The 20,263-nt window shown below is 43.4% G+C and overlaps 1 protein-coding gene across 4 annotated transcripts in view; it reads left to right on the top strand.

Moving 5' to 3' along the window:
* Positions 1-20,263, top strand: part of SYN1 (synapsin I) — a 277,136-nt gene that overhangs the window by 62,168 nt on the left and 194,705 nt on the right. For all 4 annotated transcript variants that reach the window (XM_073599890.1, XM_073599887.1, XM_073599888.1 and 1 more), the window contains exon 2: positions 16,831-16,888. In XM_073599890.1, the coding sequence (XP_073455991.1) occupies positions 16,831-16,888 (58 nt within the window). The remainder of the gene's footprint in view (positions 1-16,830; positions 16,889-20,263) is intronic.

Raw genomic sequence — 20,263 nt, forward strand, 5'->3', positions numbered from 1 at the left:
CAGGCCTGTTTAAAGAAAAGAAAAAGCAGGGGTCGGAAGGTGCGTTGGAGGAGAAAAAATGTTCGAGTTGTAGGTATCGAAAGATTTCAGATGAGGCTAGGCCATACTCTTTGCATAGATCTGGGAAGGGTATGATTGAGCCTTTTCTAAAGATTTGGTAAGCTCATAGTATTCCAGCTTGAGACCATGCCAGGAAGGCAGATGGGGATGACCAAGCTGGGTAGAAGGATGGGTTGTGGCTGAAGGATAGGAGGGGATTGTGGGGAGATTGAAAGTTAAAACGACGTTTGAGTCTATCCCATATTGATAGGCTGCATTTGGTGACGGTGTTGGTGATGCCACGTCGATGTGAGGGTGCTCTAGAGAGTGGGTTGCAGTCTACTGCTTCGAGCACTACCCATAAGGGTGTTTCTTTGGATATGTAGTATTTAGGAAGTTGTGCTAGCTGTGCAGCATGGTAATATTTTGTAAAGAAAATTAGGTAGAATGGACATCTTTACTACTGTTATTCTGCCCATCTAGGCCAGGGGCAAGGATGACCATTTAGACATAAGGGAGGAGAGGTGTGTTAGCATATGCGGGTAGTTGGCTGAAAAGAGATCCGAATCAGTTATTTTTTTCAAAGGGAACCTTTCATTAAAAATTAAAATGTAATTTGAGACCCTGGAATCAGGCACCACAAGGTTTAAAGTGTCACTTCACCTCTTTGACATGGTTTCCAGATCTTTTGGGCCTCAGTTCTCCTGGTACAACAAGGGAAATCACTGAGGGTTTGCACTGGCCATAAGACAGCCATCAGTCCTGACATTTATATAGCCTTTTCAGATAGCAAAGCCAGCCCAATGACCCGATTTTGCTTTCTGTAGCTAAACCTGAACTCCAGTCTTTTTTGAATATTTGGTAGGTTGCCCCTTCCACCGTATGGTTCTAATAAATGTATTTACTCTAGGGAACTATAACAGAGAAAACACTTACTTCCTTGCTCCAGTCCTACAAGTCACACAAAGCAGTCTCTCTTTGCTGGTCATGCAGCTATTCACTCACTGATACCATAACTTACAATGCAGGACCACCGGCCCTACAATGCTTGAAGATTGTAGAGAGCATGCCCACGTTGGGGAGCAGAAGAGAGCTGCCAGGGGAGAATGGTATGTATGTTTCTCTGGTATAGCCCCCAGTGAGCAGTATAGACTTACTAAAGAAGAGAGGAGCTACCAGAAGACCAAAAAAGATTGTAGATCATCTGGAAGCAACACAACCAGGTCATATCATTGTCCCCAGCCTGTGATTGGACAGTGAAGTAGCAGCTATAAACTCATGAGGTCATCTGTCCCTCATCCTGTTGGCGCTTTCCTTGTCAATAGATGTGAATGCAGGACATCTGATTGGCTCTTAGTGCTGCCTCTCCCTCTCCCGATCTGAATGTCGCTGTAAAGGTGACTACAGAAAGCTAAACTCAAGTCAAATTCAGGCATTTAAGCTGGCTAGATATAGTAAGTATATATGTATATAGTGTATAATTGTACATATCAATATATGTATATATAAATACAGTGAGGTAAATCATTATTTGATCCCCTGCATGCCCACTTACAAAGAAATGAAGGGTCTATAATTTGTATCATAGGTGTATGTCAAATGATGGAGACATAATATCAACTAAAAATCCAGAGAAAACACACAATACAAATGTTACAAATTGAGTTGCAGTTCAGTCAGTGAGTAAAATAAGTATTTAATCCCTTACCAACCAACGATGATTCTGGCTCCCACGGACTGGCTACAGTATGTGCTCATGTGGTACACAGATTAGTCCTGTCAATTTAAGAAGGTGCTCCTAATGACAGCTCATTATGTGTATAAAAGACACCTGTCCACAGAATCTCTTTCTTCCACTCAAACCTTACGATCAAGAAGCTTGGTGAGAAGGAGACAGCTGTTGGAGTAATTATTCGCAAATGGAAGAAATACAAAATCAATCATCAATTGCCCTCGGTCTGGATCTCCATGCAAGATTTTGCCTCATGGGGCTAGGATGTTCATGAGAAAAGTGAGGATCAGCCCAGAACTACATGGGAGGAGCTTGTGAATGATCTCCAGGCAGTTGGGTCCACAGTCACCAAACAAACCATTGGTAACACAATACGCCACCATGGTTTGAAATCCTGCAGCGCCCCCAAGGTCCCCCTCTTCAAGAAGGCACTTGCCAATGAACATCTAAATGATTCAGAGGACAGGGAGAAAGTGCTGTGGTCATATGAGACCAAAATGTATGCTCTTTGGAATTAACTCGACTCATTGTGTTTGGAGGAAGAAAATGCCGACTATGACCCTAAGAACACCATCCCTACAGTCAAGCATGGAGGTGGAAACATGCTTTGGGGATGGTTCTCTGCTAAATGTACAGACTGATTTTGCCGCATTAACAGGGCAAATAGATGGGGCCATGTATTGTAAAATCTTGGATGAGAACATTCTTCCCTCAGTCAGAACACTGAAGATGGATCGTGGATGGTTCTTCCAGCATGACAATGACCCAAAACATACTGCCAAGGCAACAAAGGAATGGCTCAAGAAGAAGCACATTAAGGTCTTGGAGAGGCCTAGCCCTTCTCCAGACCTTAATCCCGTAGAAAATTAATTGAGGGAGCAAAAACTTTGAGTTCCCAAGTAACAGCCAAGAAACCTTAAGGATTTAGAGAAGAACTGTGAAGAAGAGTGGACCAAAATACCTCCTGAGATGTGTGCAAACCTGATAACCAATGACAAGAAAAGTCTTACCTCTGTGCATGCCAACAAGGATTTCTCCACCAAGTACTAAGTCATGTTTTGCTTGGGGATCAAATACTTATTTTACTCACTGACCTGCAACTCACTGTATAACATTTGTATAATATGTGTTTTTTTTACAAAATCTGCAGGGGATCAAATAATTATTTTCCCCACTGTGTATAAATATAAATATATATATATATATATATATATATATATATATATATATATACTGTAAATATATACAATCTGATTGTATTATCTCTTTAGATCTACCATCAACTATACAGGGTACAAATTGAATGGATTGTTTAGGTATGTCTTCATATTACAAAATTTTTGTAAATCTAAAGACAGAGATTGTTTAATCTGATTGTATAGTGCAGGGCTCTTAAATGAAAATTCACAGGGGTCCAGTTTGTAAAATTTTCTTATGGCAGAGGTCCGAATCTCATATTTGCGCTATTTACACACCACAGTTCCCTATTTACACATCACAGTGTCCCATTTACACATTGCCCTCTTCACACATTACAGTGCCCCTTTACACATCACAGTCCCCCCTTTAAAGCAGTCCAACAGTGTCCTCGGTTTCCCTTCACATCACAATGTCTCTTTACACATCACCATGTACCTTTATGCAGCGCCCCCTTTACACATCACAGTGTCCCCTTTATGCAGCACCCCCTTTACACATCACAGTGTTCCCTTTATGCAGTGCCCCCTTTACACATCAGTGTTCCCTTTATGCAGTGCCCCCTTTACACATCAGTGTTCCCTTTTATGCAGTGCCCCCTTTACACATCACAGTGTCCCCTTTATGCAGTGTTCCCTTTATGCAGTGCCCCCTTTACACATCAGTGTTCCCTTTTATGCAGTGCCCCCTTTACACATCACAGTGTCCCCTTTATGCAGCGCCCCCTTTACACATCAGTGTTCCCTTTATGCAGTGCCCCCTTTACACATCGCAGTGTCCCCTTTATGCAGCGCCCCCTTTACATATCACAGTGTTCCCTTTTATGCAGTGCCCCCTTTACACATCACACTGCCCCTTTACATCACAGCCCCCCTCTCCTCCTTTACATCACAGTCCCCCTTTCATCATTCAGCCTCCCCTGCACAGTCCTACCAGAGCAGAGGCACAGAGCAGCTGGGTATTCTGTCTCTCTGGTCTTCCGTCCGGCCGCCATTATCATCCTCACACTGCATATCGGGACAGAGGATGGGAGCTGCCCAACTTATTACATTAACAAGTGGGGGATTACCAAATCGGGCCCTCTGTCCCAGTATGCAGCACTTCCCACCCCCGCCTACTGTGAGGATGATTGTGGCAGCCAGAGAGTGAGGACACCAGGACTGATAAGTGGCTTGGCCGCGGTCTGGACAGGAATGTCGCTTGGTCTGGGTCCGTACCGCGGTCCGCCATTTAGTGAACCCTGGTATACTGTAAGGGGAGCTTTACGCTAGTTGCATTTAAAAATGCATCTAATGGTTTTTTTTTTCAATCTATAACTACTTTCATGTTTTTTTTGTTTTTTTTTATCTGCCTGGAGTTCATCTGTAAGTAAACCTAACACTAACAATATAAAATTGGGCAGAAGCCACAGAAGAACAGCAGGACTTATTTCCCGACTGCCCTATCCTGGTAAAAGGTGAAATCTGATTGGTTGCTTGATGTAGGTTATTGAATGTCACTGCTCTTTAAACTGTAGTTGGAAAAATACTCAGTGGGTATCCATGGCTTCATATTACTGTTGATTTCCTTTTCAATCCATCTCTTCTGTATCTATCTGGTACAAGTGGGTAATTTGTTCGTGAAAGGAGAGAAGCTACAGCAACTACAAGCCTGTATAGAAAGAGCCTGCGTCAGCGATTTGCTTTGTCAGTTTTTCTTAACTGCATATGGTGTGGCTGAAGTGACTGCCACATTAACATCTGCCTTCTTCTATAACAGCAGCCTCCTAATGAAGTGGCAGGGAGTGAATCTTCGGATTATGGTGCATGCAGCGCGGTGGTATGGGGGATGGAAGCACCACGGGAACCCTAGAATCAAAAATGGCTTCATTTTACTGATGTCTGAACATCTTTGCTGAAAATAGAAGTATGAATTGGCACCCTGTCTTCTACTGAACAGCCATTTTTAATCAAATTTGATTTATTATTATTATTATACAGGGTTTATATAGCGCCAACAGTTTGTGCAGCGCTTAAGAAAATGAAGGCAGACATTACAGTTACATTACAATTTGGTACAAGAGAAATCAGAGGACCCTGCTCGCTAGAGCTTACAATCTAGGAGTATCACTTCATTGTTTAATAGGACTACTATAGGTTATCCAGGAGATAAATGAAAGGAAAAAAAGAGACATGACACGAGGAAATATTGCTCTAAGCTGACAGGCCCTCTTCAAAATGGGGCCATCCTTCCCAGTCATCTAATGATCTCTCTATTTTCCTGGCCATGTAATCACTCGGCACACGCAAAATGCTTGGCATAGAGCTTGGCCTTGTGATACACTTGACCATGTACACACAAACATAGAAATCTGCCATATTTGATGCTGAAGGGGCATGGATGAGTTCAGCTATGAGAAATGAATAAAAAAAAATCAATGTATTCATCATTGAGAAGAGGCGAATAACCACTTGAGCTCTGGAAGATTTACCCCCCTTCATGACCAGGCCATTTTTTGGGATATGGCACTGTGTTATTTTAACTGACAATTGGGCGGGCATGAGACGCCCAAAAAAATTGATGTCCCTTTTTCTCACCATAGAACTTTCTTTTGGTGGTATTTGATCACCTCTGTGTTTTTTATTTTTTGCTCTATAAACAAAAAAAGACCGGGATATCTGTGATATTGCAGTGGATTTTTGGACACTTTTGACACTTTGTGGGGACCAGTGACACTATTACAGTGCTAAAAAAATAGGCAATGACACTGGCTGGGAAGGGGTTAACATCAGGATCAAACAAAGGGTTAAATGTGTGCCTAGCCTGTGTTTTTCTAAACTGTGGGAGGTTCTTTTACTAGGGGAAGGCATGGATCCATGTCTCTGCTTTGCAGGAACACAGGATCCATGTCTTCCCTCCTGTCAGAACGGCAGTCTGCCTTGTTTATATAGGCGGACCACCATTCTGCCTCTCTGCTCGATCATTGGCGGGTGCTGGTGGACATTGAGTCCACGGTACCTGTCGCTGGACTCCCGCTGTGTGTGTGATCACAGTGGGAGCGAGACGCCGTTGGCACGCATGCGCGCCGCCTGCCCAGAAGAGCCGGGTCACCTATATATACGTGATTCGGCACATAGGTGCCGCCCTGTAGCAGTAAAACTGTTATGGGGCTGACCTGAAGCAGTTAAGGGGAGATATGATCACCTTATATAACTACATCATTAGTCCATATAGGAAATTTACTAAAAAGAGAAGGAAGGTGTTTTTGAGACTGGAGAGAGCAAGGTTTACCTTCCGCTTCCTGAAAGGGTTCTTTACTGTAAAAGAAGAGAAATAAAGAATGGGCTCCAGTTATTTCCCCTGCATTTAGTCTATGTATTAATGTCATTGCCTGTTTGTTACTCAAATATTGACAAAACTGCTTGTTTGTTGCAGACATATTGGCACAATTGCCTATTGATTTCCAGTGAATTGGTCATGGTTGCTTATTTCCCACATATTCTAATGACTGCTTGTTTATTGCCCACGTATTGTTGTGATGGCCAGTGTGTTGCTTATGCGTTGTTACAATAAAGTGAATGTAAAGTCCTTTTTTTATTTAAAATAACAAACAGGTTTATGCTTACCTGCTGTCAGCTGCCCGAACCTTCTCCTCTGGGGTCCTCGAACCTGTGCTCTTGGCGACTCCTCTTCTCAGTATGCCACTATAGAAAGCCACTTCCTATGATCGCACACCTGCGGACTTGCTCCCAAGCCGGCCCATAGATACATATAGCGTAGCTCGACCGGACCTCACCTCACAGGACTTAACTGACAGCAGAAGCCAATGGCTCCCGCTGCTGCCTCTGTCTTGTCAATGCTGGGAGAGAGGAGAGTAGACATGTGCACACTGAAATATTTCATTTCGGCATTTTGTTTTCGTCTGAAAAATAAATGTATTTAGTTACTCCCGAAATTCCTTTTTTTTAATTTCATTTCATTAAAAAATGCATTCGACCAAAAATCCGAAATAATTAAGGTCGAATCTGTCATTGAAGGCTTATGGTGTCTGTCGAATGTTCTAAGAAGATTCAACGGAGCAGCTAAACTGTACGACGCCGCAATCGTATATTTCCGGTCTAATGTTCCGCCTACAAGGTATAGTAGAATTCTAATGCTGTATGAAACTAGTAATTATATTTATTAATTATTATTACTAGTCAACCAACATTTGAATTCTTCTATAACCTATGGGCGGAGCATTTGACCATAAATGTCCGCTCGCGGTGACTGCTTCGTCGAATCTTCATGTCGAATCTTCATGTCGAATCTTTTCTCTCTACGTCGAATAATCTTGGACTAATAGAGTTAGGGTTGGCACATTCAACCTTTTTTTTGCTATTGTCTATAATGTTGAATCTTTTCTCTCTATGTAGAATAATCTTGGACTAATAGAGCTAAGGTTAGGCACATTCTCCCGCAGGTTCGATGGACACAGATCGCTATTGTCAGCGTCATGTCGAATCTCCTATCGATATCGAACTGTTGTCACAACGAAAACGAAAATAAAGCATTTGTTTATGTCGGATCTTTCAGTTTTCGGATTCTGCAGACGAAAATGCATTCGGACGAAAATGAATGCACGTCTAGAGGAGAGCCACTACAGCGCTGGATCAAGTGAAGTTAAGTTTTGTTTTGGGGGGCATACAAATATTGGGACATTTTCTACCTTAATGCAGAGAATGCATTAAAGTAAAACATTTCTTACCTTTACAACCATTTTAATATTGCTAGTAGGCCATGATCATCGATGTGTGTTGCCTACCAGCACAAATTGCAGTGTCATTAGCAGTGTTTTGCCTGCAATTTGCCTATGTGGTGATTCCCAGAATTATGGGGTTAGAGCTCCAGGTTATGGACACAAGCTGCAATCAAAACCAAAGAAGATCTGATCCTTGCTTGCCCTTTTTGAGAAATTTTCCCTCCATACAACACAATAGAAGCATTTCCAAGGAAGACAAAGAATCGTAACCTGACAGAGGTTCAATTCCCTCTCTGTTTTATTTAAAATAAACATTTTGGCTGGATTTCCACATTAGGGCCCATAGTCCGTAAATAGGTGGGTTTTTCTGAAGCTTGGGCTGCCAGGGGCTGCGTACAACTTGGTGCATTCAGCCTGCCCATATATGGTTCAAATCTCGACCGATTCCTGCTGAACCAGCCGAGATTCAAACCATCTATAGCCGACCTAACAATGCCCTGTTTCAAACTGTGCCTCTGTGTGGAGGTAGCCATTTTGGTAGATTTGATGGATATGTCAGAGCTGAAGACTGCTTATTGGATGAGTGGTAGGGTAATGATCAAGCAGCAGCAGGAGAGGTGGAAGAACAAACCAACGCAATGAATGAAGTGGATTTAGGGATATCCTGCGCTGCATGTCCTCAGGTACAGCTTTCAGCAAGGAGAACAGTGAGACCCTCCTCTTTCTCCCTACTGCCCCTCCTCCTTCTCTTCACTGTCTTCTGGGACACACACAGGTCCCAGATGACAGCGGGACCATTCAGAAAGCGCAGTGTGACAGTAGGAAACCGGCTGTGAAACCTGAAGGCTTTTCCATAACTTACAATGCCGACACCTGTACCCGAAGTGGATTGACGAATCGGCTTGAGGTGCGACATCGCGGGATCCCTGAACAGGTAAGTGTCCTTATATTAGAAGTCAGCAGCCACAGTATTTGTAGCTGCTGACTTTTCATTTTTTTTCCAGACTGGAGCTCCCCTTTAAGTTAACTACTTAGACCAGGGGTGCCCAACCTTTTGAGGAGCGAGGGCCACTTTATCGACTTGGTAACCGGTCGCGGGCCACAATAAGCGTAAAGGGGGGATGGCAGGTCTGTGTCCACTCTGCATATGTAGAGCAGACACGGATGCAACCCGCTCTACCCTAAGGGCCCTCCGATCTGCCAGACAGAAGGGCACAGATCCCCTTCTGGTTTTTTTTAAGGAGATCGGATTGCAGATAGGCGGGTGTAAACAGGCACGAGTCTGCCGCTCTATAGAGGTGAATGGAGAGTCCGTTTGAGTCCACCTGAAAAACAGACAGGCGGACCGGTCATGTGGAAAGGGCCTAAGGCTGCTTTCACACTGATGCACAGCGGTTTACCTGCTCCGCAACCGACCTCAATCTTCACTTCTTCCTCAGGATTCTTGCATCTGGCTGGGACTGCCGGTGGGTACTGCTGGCTGGTACTGGTACTGCTGACTGGTACTGCTGGCGGGTACTGGTACTGCTGGTGGGTACTGGTACTGCTACTGATGACTGGTGCTGCTGGCTGGTACTGCTGGCTGGTACTGGTACTGCTGGCTGGTACTGATACTGGTGGCTGGTACTGGTACTGGTGGCTGGTACTGGTGGCTGGTACTGGTACTGCTGGTTTATACTGCTGGCTAGTACTGATGACTGGTACGGATGGTGGGTACTGGTACTGCTGGTGGGTACTTCTGGCTGGTACTGCTGATTTATACTGCTGGCTGGTACTGATGACTGGTACGGATGGTGGGTACTGGTACTGCTGGCGGGTACTTCTGGCTGGTACTGGTACTGCTGGTTTATACTGCTGGCTTGTACTGATGACTGGTACGGATGGTGGGTACTGGTACTGCTGGTGGGTACTTCTGGCGGGTACTGGTACTGATGACTGGTACTACTGGCTGGTACTTGTACTGCTGGTTGGTACTGTTGACTGGTACTGCTTGCTGGTCCTGGTACTGCTGGTTGGTACTGGTACTGCTGGCTGGTACTGGTACTGATACTGGTGGCTGTTACTGGTACTGGTGGCTGCTGTCCCAAATCGCAGGTTCCTGTGTCCCGACCCGCCATCCCCGAGCATAACTATGACAGAAGCATGCAGCTGCAGTAGAGAGCGGAGCCGATGCTTCCTGTCACAGGCGGAGTACATTTGGTATCACTCTGCCTGTGAAGGAGCCGGCGCTATACAGGAAGCATCGGCTCTGCTTCCTCTAGCGGCGGCTCCGTTCTTTGCACTAATGTTCGGAGATGGCGGGTTGGGAACCCGCGATCTGGGCTTGCCGACCCGCCATCTCAGAGCAAGACATGGCTGGCCACAGCGTTTGGGCCCCCCTGACTTAGACTTAAGGCAATGTGACCCCCATTGACAGTATGGGAAAGGTGGGCTCAGGGCTGCTGTTAGAAGTCATGGGGCCCTGTAAACCTAGCTGACAGGAAGAGTGAACCAAACTTAACAGGCAACTCTAGCCGCACAAACAAACCACTCATTCATGCAAACAGAATACCTGTGAGAATGAGTCCTTAATTATGTTTTTTTATTATTTTTTACAATTTAATTTTTTTTTTTTTTTTTTGAAAAGCCCTGTGGGGGTTGGTAAAATTTCAGGATTCTAAACAGACACCCAACTTCTCCCTTTGGAAGAAGATTCCTCAACCTTTTCTCTGCAGCCTCAGCTGCATAGTGAATGAACAGGAGGCACTCTATACAGAGACTCCCTGTTCACTGACCCTTTTCAGCGGCCCTGGGTAGACTAGCGCATGTATTACTAAACGTGCACCCGTTTAAGGGCCCATTCTCATTACCTGTGTCAGTGTGTTGCAGTGCCAGTAATTTTTAATTGCACCCCAACAGACTAAAAGAACACATAGATGTTGCAGTGCACTGCAATGCATAGAAACGCATGAATGTGTGTTGTGATGTGTTGCATTGCAAAAAACGGTGCATGCCATGTTTTTGGAATGTTTCATTGAAAGCTTGTTCATTTAAAAAAACATACGTGTAACGCACATGCAATAAAGTAATACATCAGGATGCAAGGTGTAAATGTACACTATATTACCAAAAGTATTGGGACGCCTGCCTTTACACGCACATGAATTTTAATGCCATTCCAGTCTTCGTCTGTAGGGTTCAATATTGAGTTGGCCCACCCTTTGACGCTGTAACAGCTTCAAATTTTCTGGGAAGGCTGTTCACAAAGATTAGGAGTGTGTCTATGGGAATGATTGACCATTCTTCCACAAACGCATTTGTGAGGTCAGTAATTGATGTGGATGAGAAGGCCTGGCTCGCAGTCTCCGCTCTAATTCATCCTAAAGGTGTTCTATCAGGTTAAGGTCAGGACTCTGTGCAGGCCAGTCAAGTTCCTCCACCCCAAACTCGCTCATCCATGTCTTTATGGACCTTGCTTTGTGCACTGGTCCAACCCATTTGGTGGAGGGGGGGATTATGGTGTGGGGTTATCTTTCAAGGGTTGGGCTTGCCCCCTTAGTTCCAGTGAAGGGAACTCTTAAGGCGTCATCATACTAAGACATTTTGGACAATTTAATGCTCCCAACTTTGTGGGAACAGTTTGGGGATGGTCCTTTCCTGTTCCAACATGTCTGCGCACCAGTGCACAAAGCACGATCCATAAAGACATGGATGAGCGAGTTTGGGGTGAAAAAACTTGACTGGCCTGCGCAGAGTCCTGACCTCAACCCGATAGAACACCTTTAGGATGAATTAGAGTGCAGACTGCGAGCCAGACCTTCTTGCCCATATCATTGCCTAACCTCACAAATGCGCTTCTGGAAGAATGGTGAAACATTCCCATAGCCACACTCCTAAACCTTGTGGACGGCCTTCCCAGAGGAGATGAAGCTGTTATAGCTGCAAAGGGTGGGCCAACTCAATATTGAACCCTATGTATGGTATCAGCCTCCTTTAGGCTGGGAGAGGGGAGGTCAGCAAAAAAAAAAGGAAGCTATTCCTGGGGAATATATATTTATACTACAAACTCAAATATTCCGCGCTTTGGACAATATTTAAAGAGAACTGCAGCCCCCCCAAAAAAATGGAAAAACACCGAGGTGAAATCCAAAAAGACTAAAAAAACTCAAGTGGGGAATGTGGCGCTGTTCAAAAGTGAATGGAAATAAAATAGTACCCCAATAAAATTGTAAGAAGTACTGTAAAAAATGTGTAAATAGTAAACAAACAGTATGTCATGTGTAAATGCCACATGTGTAAAACATCACGTAATATTATAAAATCAAGTGCAAATAAATATAGGTTAAGCTGGAGTATAAATAGTCCTAAAAGAAATACATGCACTCATAACAAATATAAAAATATGTGCGTAATATTAGTGCTGGTTTAAAAAGTCCCAAAAAATGCACAATTAGAATCAATGGTGTATTAAATAATTGACGTGATAGTGCACCAAGATTATAAAAAATAAGATCAAAATGATATAAGTGTCCAAACAAAAATAAAGTTCTATACATGTAAAAAAGAAAAAAGAAAAAATCTGTGAGAAGTGTCTTTGCTTCAAAAGGATCCCGTGTGAATTGTTGTGGTTGTTATGTGATCTCCTCTTCTGGAACCCCCAATTGTGTCCCCACTCACCGAAAAGCCCAACCCCTGCAGGGGTAATGAGGATATGAATGTAAATCCACTGGCAGAAATCGATCGGTGTCCCCCTCTGTGATTCCGCGATCTCCTTCCTGGTTGGGTTACCGCTAGTCCTTTTTGTTGTTGTTCTGAACAAAATTTTTCATTATGTCCTGATTCCTGGCAGAGCCCGGAATGCCAGGAATCAGGACATAATGAAAAATTTTGTTCAGAACAACAACAAAAAGGACTAGCGGTAACCCAACCAGGAAGGAGATCGCGGAATCACAGAGGGGGACACCGATCGATTTCTGCCAGTGGATTTACATTCATATGCTCATTACCCCTGCAGGGGTTGGGCTTTTCGGTGAGTGGGGACACAATTGGGGGTTCCAGAAGAGGAGATCACATAACAACCACAACAATTCACACGGGATCCTTTTGAAGCAAAGACACTTCTCACAGATTTTTTCTTTTTTTCTTTTTTACATATATAGAACTTTATTTTTGTTTGGACACTTATATCATTTGGATCTTATTTTTGATAATCTTGGTGCACTATCACGTCAATTATTTAATACACCATTGATTCTAATTGTGCATTTTTTGGGACTTTTTAAACCAGCACTAATATTACGCACATATTTTTATATTTGTTATGAGTGCATGTATTTCTTTTAGGACTATTTATACTCCAGCTTAACCTATATTTATTTGCATTTGATTTTATAATATTACGTGATGTTTTACACATGTGGCATTTACACATGACATACTGTTTGTTTACTATTTACACATTTTTTACAGTACTTCTTACAATTTTATTGGGGTACTATTTTATTTCCATTCACTTTTGAACAGCGCCACATTCCTCACTTGAGTTTTTTATATATTTATACTAATTTACCAGTTTGAAGATAAAATTGTTGTAAGCAAAATATGAAGAACAATTACAAATAAGTCATAAATACATCTTGGTGAATAAAGGCAGCGAAATAAGGATGCTAGACTTTCCAGCTTTGCCAGCCTTGAGAATAACAACAATGGATTATTTACCAGTAACAGCACTTAGCTCCCCCAGCACCTGTGGGTGGGTGTGATCAGTAAAGATGCTATATTAATGTTTAAATGGCTTATTCTCATGTTCACTTCTTGGCAGACATGGCAGGCATGATGTATTACTTATTCCCTATTAGAAGAGACTTTTCATGACACATGTTTTTATTACCCTTTATTGATTAGCGCTAAGCCAGTAGATCATTGCAGAAAAGGCCTGTGTATACTCTTATCTGCACAGTGTCCACCAATTACTGAGCCAACAATACTTCCAGAGGACCTAATGAAATTCCGCTGTAAATCCTTGGACAACTCAGGCTATAATTCACAGCCTCTGAGTCACTGATCTGATTACAATTTGGAGTTTTCATACAAGAAGCTCGGCATATGGGCTGCAGATAGGACAGCTGGTTTACATAACGGTTACACGCACAAAATTCTCTGGTTAGGTTTTTAAAGGGCGTCTCCGCTTAGACAAGAAATTAAATGAGAACAGACACTTGACCAAAAGGAGCATTATAGTATTGTAGAGCTGAAAGCCTGACTGACAGCGTAAGTGTAGTCAAAATAAAAAAAACACAAAGATCAGCAAGAGGGACATAATTTACAGTCAGTGGGATGTGTCCCTTGTGCTGATTCCTCTTCTGTTAGGTGAAATACTCCTCCATTGAGCCCCCCCACCCCCACCTGCTGCAATCTACCAGTGCAGAATGGGTTAAAAGCACTGTGGGAGCTGTCACAGGCTCTCTGGCAAGAGTGCCAGACTATGCCCACCCTTTCTGCCCAGCTTTTTCATTCATAGATGCCAGTATTACATCTTCTATGAATAAAAAAGGATCTATGAATGGACGATGGATGGATGAGGTCCACCCCCTCCATTCATAGATCTCTTTTCTTCCATAGAAGCTGTAAAACTGGCTGCTATGAAAGGAGGAGCTGGGCAGAAAGGGCATAGTTGGGCGCTCTTGATGAGAGCCTCTGACAGCTCCTACAATTTTATTAACCTCCACTGCACCAGAAGATTGCTGGAGTGGGTATTGATGGGGAAGGATGTCACTCAACAGAAGGGGCATCAGCACAAGGGACACACCCTGCTTACTGTACATGATATCCCTAGTGCTGATTGTTTTGTTTTTTATTTCAACTGCACTTGACCTTTCAGTTAAAAGTGGAACTTTTTTTGCAAACACCGCAATTGAATCAAGTTACCTCCATTGATTAGTATGCTAGGTTCCGATAAATGCTCCTTAAAGAGGAACTGCAGTTCCACTTCCAGTTTCATTCATACCAGTTACTACAGGGCTCTTCATCTGTACAGTGCAGGGATCATGTTGTAGACATGTGCGGTTCGTTTCATTCTGAATTAATATTCGGACAAATTTTTTGTTATTTGGAGATTCGGATATATCCAAATACCCGAATTACAATCTAAACAAATTTTACCGAATGGTCCGAATAACGTGAACTCCAGTCAAATTCTAACTACACATATTGCTGAAATCAAAGACTGTGTATGTTATTAGAATACCATTGTACCAGTACCATAATGATGAACTGCTAAGTTGTACTTATGAAAGAAAAATAAAAATTTTGATAGAATACTATTTGGAAATAATGCTGTTTTTGTTAAGCCAAAGGGAAGATTTGGCTGCTCAATGACCAGGCCATTTTTTTTCGATACGGCACTGCCTCGCTTTAACTGACAATTGAGCGGTCATGCGATGCTGTACCTAAACAAAATTGACGTCCTTTTTTTTCCCATAAATAGAGCTTTCTTTTGGTGGTATTTGATCATCTCTGCGTTTTTTATTTTTTGCGCTATAAACAAAAAAAGGGAGACAATTTTGAAAAAAACACAATATTTTGTACTTTTTGCTATAATAAATATCCCCAATTAATTTTAAAAAAAGCTTATTTTTTTCTCAGTTTAGGCCGATATGTATTCTACATATGTTTGGTAATAAAAATCGCAATAAGCGTATATTGATTGGTTTGCGCAAAGGTTATGGCATCTACAAAATAGGGGATAGATTTATGGCATTTTTATTATTATTATTTTTTTTTTTTACTAGTAATGGCATTGATCTGGCGGACAAATCGGACACTTGACACATTTTTGGGACCATTGACAATTATACAGCAATCAGTGCTATAAAAATTCACTGATTACTGTGTACATGGCACAGGCAGGGAAGGGGTTAACACTAGGAGGCGATCAAGGGGTTAACGGTATTCCCTAGTGTGTATTCTAAATGTAGGGGAATGGGACTGACTAGAGGAGATGACAGATCCTTGTTCCTAGCTAGTAGGAACACACGATCTGTCTCTCCTCTCCTCGCAGAACAGGGATTTTTGTGTTTACACACACATGTCCCTGTTCTGGCTTTCGTGCCCGCGATTGCGTGCCGGCACCCCCGCAGTGCAGCCAACGCGCACGCCTGCTAACCCTGCTTAAAGGGACCGATGTACAGCTACGACGGTTCGTGGGAACATGCCGACCTGACGCAGTATAATGACGGCGGCTGGTCAGCAAGTGGTTAAAGAGTCATTGTAATCATTTGATGAAGAATTTTCTTTTGTTTGTTCACTTTGCTGCATTCAAATCGAAAATAATATAACATTTTCGTTTTGAACTATTCGAAAATTTATCGATTGGAAAATTTTGAATCGAAAAATTAGATTAATGAATCAAAACGAAACAAAACAATTTTTTTCGTCATGCACGTGTCTATCATGTTGTTGTTATTCTTTTCACAGGATAGGAGGTGCTCTATGAATGGATAAGAAGAGAGGAGGGTAAATCTACACTTGTCTATACACAAAACACCTTGCATTCTTAAAACAAGGTTTTATGTGAATAGATAAGGAGAGAGTAAACAAACATGATCCCTGCACCCTGTTATAGCTGGCACTGTACTGCGCCAAGTGGCTTCCCTTGTGCATAGTAACCACGGGGGGGGAGTGTTGGGGGTCATTCGCTCAGCATGCCACCATTCACAGAATGCTTTTGTAATTTTTTCTAAGGAATACAGGGCGTTCCCTGATTGGATGAGGTGGAGATCAGCCCCCTCACCTCTCCACCTTGTCCAATCAGAGAACACCTTGTATTCACTGACAGAAAATACAAGGCATTCTGTGAATGGTGGCAGTGCCAAGCGAGTGACCCCTTGTGGTTACTGCACTGAAAGGGAAGCTGTTAGTGCAGGACTTGGAAGATCGCTTCTATTACTTTAGCAGCACTGACTAGAACAGTCTTTTGCAGCTTCGTAGTCTCTACCTCTGTAATTACATGCTTGCTTTCAAACGGCTGTGTGACAGGTGATGCTGTAATGAAAGCACAAATCCAGTCACTATTACAAACATTAGCTTTTCCATTTATTACTGTATCACAGTGATCGCGATGTCCCTATTAAACATGCATAATGCTTTTTTTTTTCAATCACAGGGTGAAGGTTTTCAAAGGGAAGAAAATTGGCGGAGAGTTTGACATCAAAGTGGAACAAGTGAGTAATTAAAGACAAATTCTGTTATCTTTTTATCCATTTAATACATCAGGGGCTTTCTCTCCACAATTTGCTTTCTTGCTTTTTTTATTTTTTAGGCTCCGCATATGAAAAAGCAATAACTGTTAGATGGTTGAAACATAAGATGTAATGCCCTACTAAAACAACACTGTAATGTAATTGTAATGGATATTTTTAAAGAGGAAGTAAACCCTGATGGGTTTTACTTCCTCGTTTACTCCCTGCAAATTAAAAGCATAATGGGCTAGTATGCATCGCATACTAGCCTGTTTTGTGACACTTACCTGCAAACGAATCCATCGCTGCCCCCCTGTGGCTTCGTCCATATTCACCCCTCTTCCTTCCGGGGGCTGCGGACTCCGGCTCTCTGACTGGGCGGAGCCGCGTGACGTCACTCCCGCGCATTCACGCGGGAGCCGTCAGTAACGGCACACGCTGGGGAAGAAACAGCACGGGGGTCCGTTTCTTCACAGCGCATGCGCCGATTACATCATCGGTGCACTACAAGTGAAATATCTCCGTTTAGAAGATATTTCCACTACCTATAGGTAAGCCTAATGCCACGTACACATGATCGGAATTTCCAACAACAATTATTCGATGGGAGCTTGTTGTCGGAAATTCCAACCGTGTGTAGGCTCCATCGGACATCACATTTCCGACAATAAAAATTTGAGAGCTGGATCTCAAATTTTCCGACAACAAAATCCGTTGTCGTAAATTCCGATCGTGTGCACACAATTCCGACCCACAAAATTCCACGCATGCTCTGAATCAAGCAGAAGAGCCGAACTGGCTATTGAACTTCATTTTTCTCGGCTCGTCGTACGTGTTGTACGTCACCGCGTTCTTGGCGTTCAGAATTTCCGACAACATTTGTGCCAACATCCGTTGGAAATAAATCCAGGATTTTGCTGTTGGAATGTCTGATTGTATGTACGTGGCATTAATCTAGGCTTACCTATAGTTAAAAGTCAGGAAGGAGGGTTTACAACCACAAGAGACTCATGGATGTGCATCTTAAGGCTGCATTCACACCTGAGCGTTTTCAGCTCCTAAAACGCTCGCAAAAACTAAAAAATGCCTGAAAAATGCCCAACAACCAAAATCTCATTAATTTCAATGGCACCTGTTCACATCTGAGCGTTTTGTCACATGAAATAAAACGCCTGAAAAATGCCTTAAAGGGATTGTAAACCTTCGTGTTTTTTCACCTTAATGCATCCTATGCATTAAGGTGAAAAAATAACTGGCAGTGACCGGCCCCCCAGCCCCCCCGTTTTACTTACCTGAGCCCTGGAATTTCTCACGGCGAAGACGTGCTCTTCCTGTGGCAGGGGTTCTTGGCTCTTGATTGGATAGATTGATAGCAGCGCAGCCATTGGCTCCCGCTGCTGTCAATCAAATGCAATGATGTGGGCACCGGGGAGCGGGGCCGAGTCCTACATTCGGCATCTATGGACACAAATGTTGGACTCAACAAGGTAGCATCCCCCCCTCCCAGGAGAGCGCTTCTCCTAGGGGGTTATCTGATGAGAGGAGGAGCCGCAAGAGCCATGAGAGCCGCCGGGGGACCTCACAAGTTGAGGCCACGCTGTGCAAAACGAACTGCACAGTGGAGGTAAGTATGACATGTTTGTTATTTTTAAAAAAATATATATCCAAGCTTTACAATCACTTTAAGCTCAAAAAAGAACATGAGCTTCTTTTGGGCAGATTACAGGCTTTCTGCTTTTTACATTGGTGACCTGTACAAAAACCTGTACTTTGCAGGTGCTTCGGCGGCGCTACCCATTGATATCAGTGGGCAGGGGCGCTTTAGGAGCGGTGTATACACCGCTCCTAAAGCGCCACAAAGATGCTGCTTGCAGGACTTTTTTTAACTCTTTTTTTTTTTTTTTTAGCACTCGGGCTTTCACACTGGAGTGACAGGAGAGGCACTTTACAGGCACTTTGCAAGCGCTATTTTTAGTGCTAAAATGCCTGTAAAGCGCCTCAGTGTGAAAGTAGCATTACCTACATAACATGTTACATGCATAAAGCTTATTTTAGATTGTGATCGTTTTACCATCTTCTTTTATGTGTTTATAGTTGGTGGATCAATTGAAGATTTTTGTGTATTTTTTAGAAAGAGGGGTAAATGGTTTAGAAACAGAATGCCTGGAAGGTAAGGAAACAAAAGGAAAGAACAGGAAAAAAAAAGATGAAGAGTTTTTACCCTACGTTCACACCTATGTGTTTTTTAGTGCGTTTTGCAGTTTGCAGAAATGCACTATAGTCCATTTAACATGGTTTCCTATGGTACTAGTTCACATCTATGCGTTTTGTGGTCAGTGCGTTTTTGGAAAGGGTCGGGGACTTTTTTACCGTGATTTGCGGCTAATAGATTTCAATGGAGCTGCACCAGAAACGCAAGTGGTGCGTTTGTGATGCAATTTGTGTTTTGCGGTTCTTATTTTACCACTGTATATAGCTGGTTGCTACGCAAGGGGCCAGGAAGCTGGCCGCCGTGTCCTTAGCAACCGATGATTCATCAGCTGTCAGCGAGGTTCCCCACTGAAAGCTGAGTGTAAAAAAAAAATTGTGCAAAAAAAAGTTTCATACCCCCCCCCCACACACACACACATCATATCCCTACCCTTTCACCGGAAAAGCAGCGTCACATGTCACAAGGGGCAGGCTCTCCAGGCGACGTCATTGGATGGCCACGCCCCATGCCTATATAAGAGGCGCCAGAGAGCAGGTAACATAACAACGGAGGAAGACAGCTACGTGACAAGACCAGCTTTTTTTTTTGGGCAACATTGAGGAGGAAGAAGAAGTCGGCGGCGATGACGTGAGGAGGAAGAAGACGATGACACCGGGAGATGACAGCTTGGGGAGAAAACGGCAGCGGAAGAAGGCAAGGGCACCGGGAGAGATGACACCGGGAGAGACGACATCGGGAGAGACGGCGGGTCAGAGCTATTTTACTAATAAAGGAATTGTCAAAAACTGGCTCTTGTTTTTTTAAACTTTTCACTGCTTTTTTGGTGAATGGGTAGAGGTATGATGTTCCAGATTCCGATAAGACCCCAACAACCACCGGGCAAAGGGTTGTCGGAAAGGGGCCCTTGTCCTCATCAAAAATGGGGGCAAGGTGCTTTGGGGTGTGGGGCGCAGAGCCCCCCCTGCCCCAAAGCATCTGTATCTGTGTTGAGGGCATGCGGCCTGGTATGGTTCGGGGGGTGGTGCTCACAAGTCCCCTTCCTTTCCTGACCTGCCGGGCGGCATGCTCGGATAAGGGTCTGGTATGGATTTTGGGGGGGACCCCCATGCCGTTTTTAATTTAAATTGTGGGTGGGGGTCCCCTCC

Source organism: Aquarana catesbeiana, linkage group LG09 (assembly GCF_042186555.1).
Source record: "Aquarana catesbeiana isolate 2022-GZ linkage group LG09, ASM4218655v1, whole genome shotgun sequence".
Lineage (NCBI taxonomy): Eukaryota > Metazoa > Chordata > Amphibia > Anura > Ranidae > Aquarana > Aquarana catesbeiana.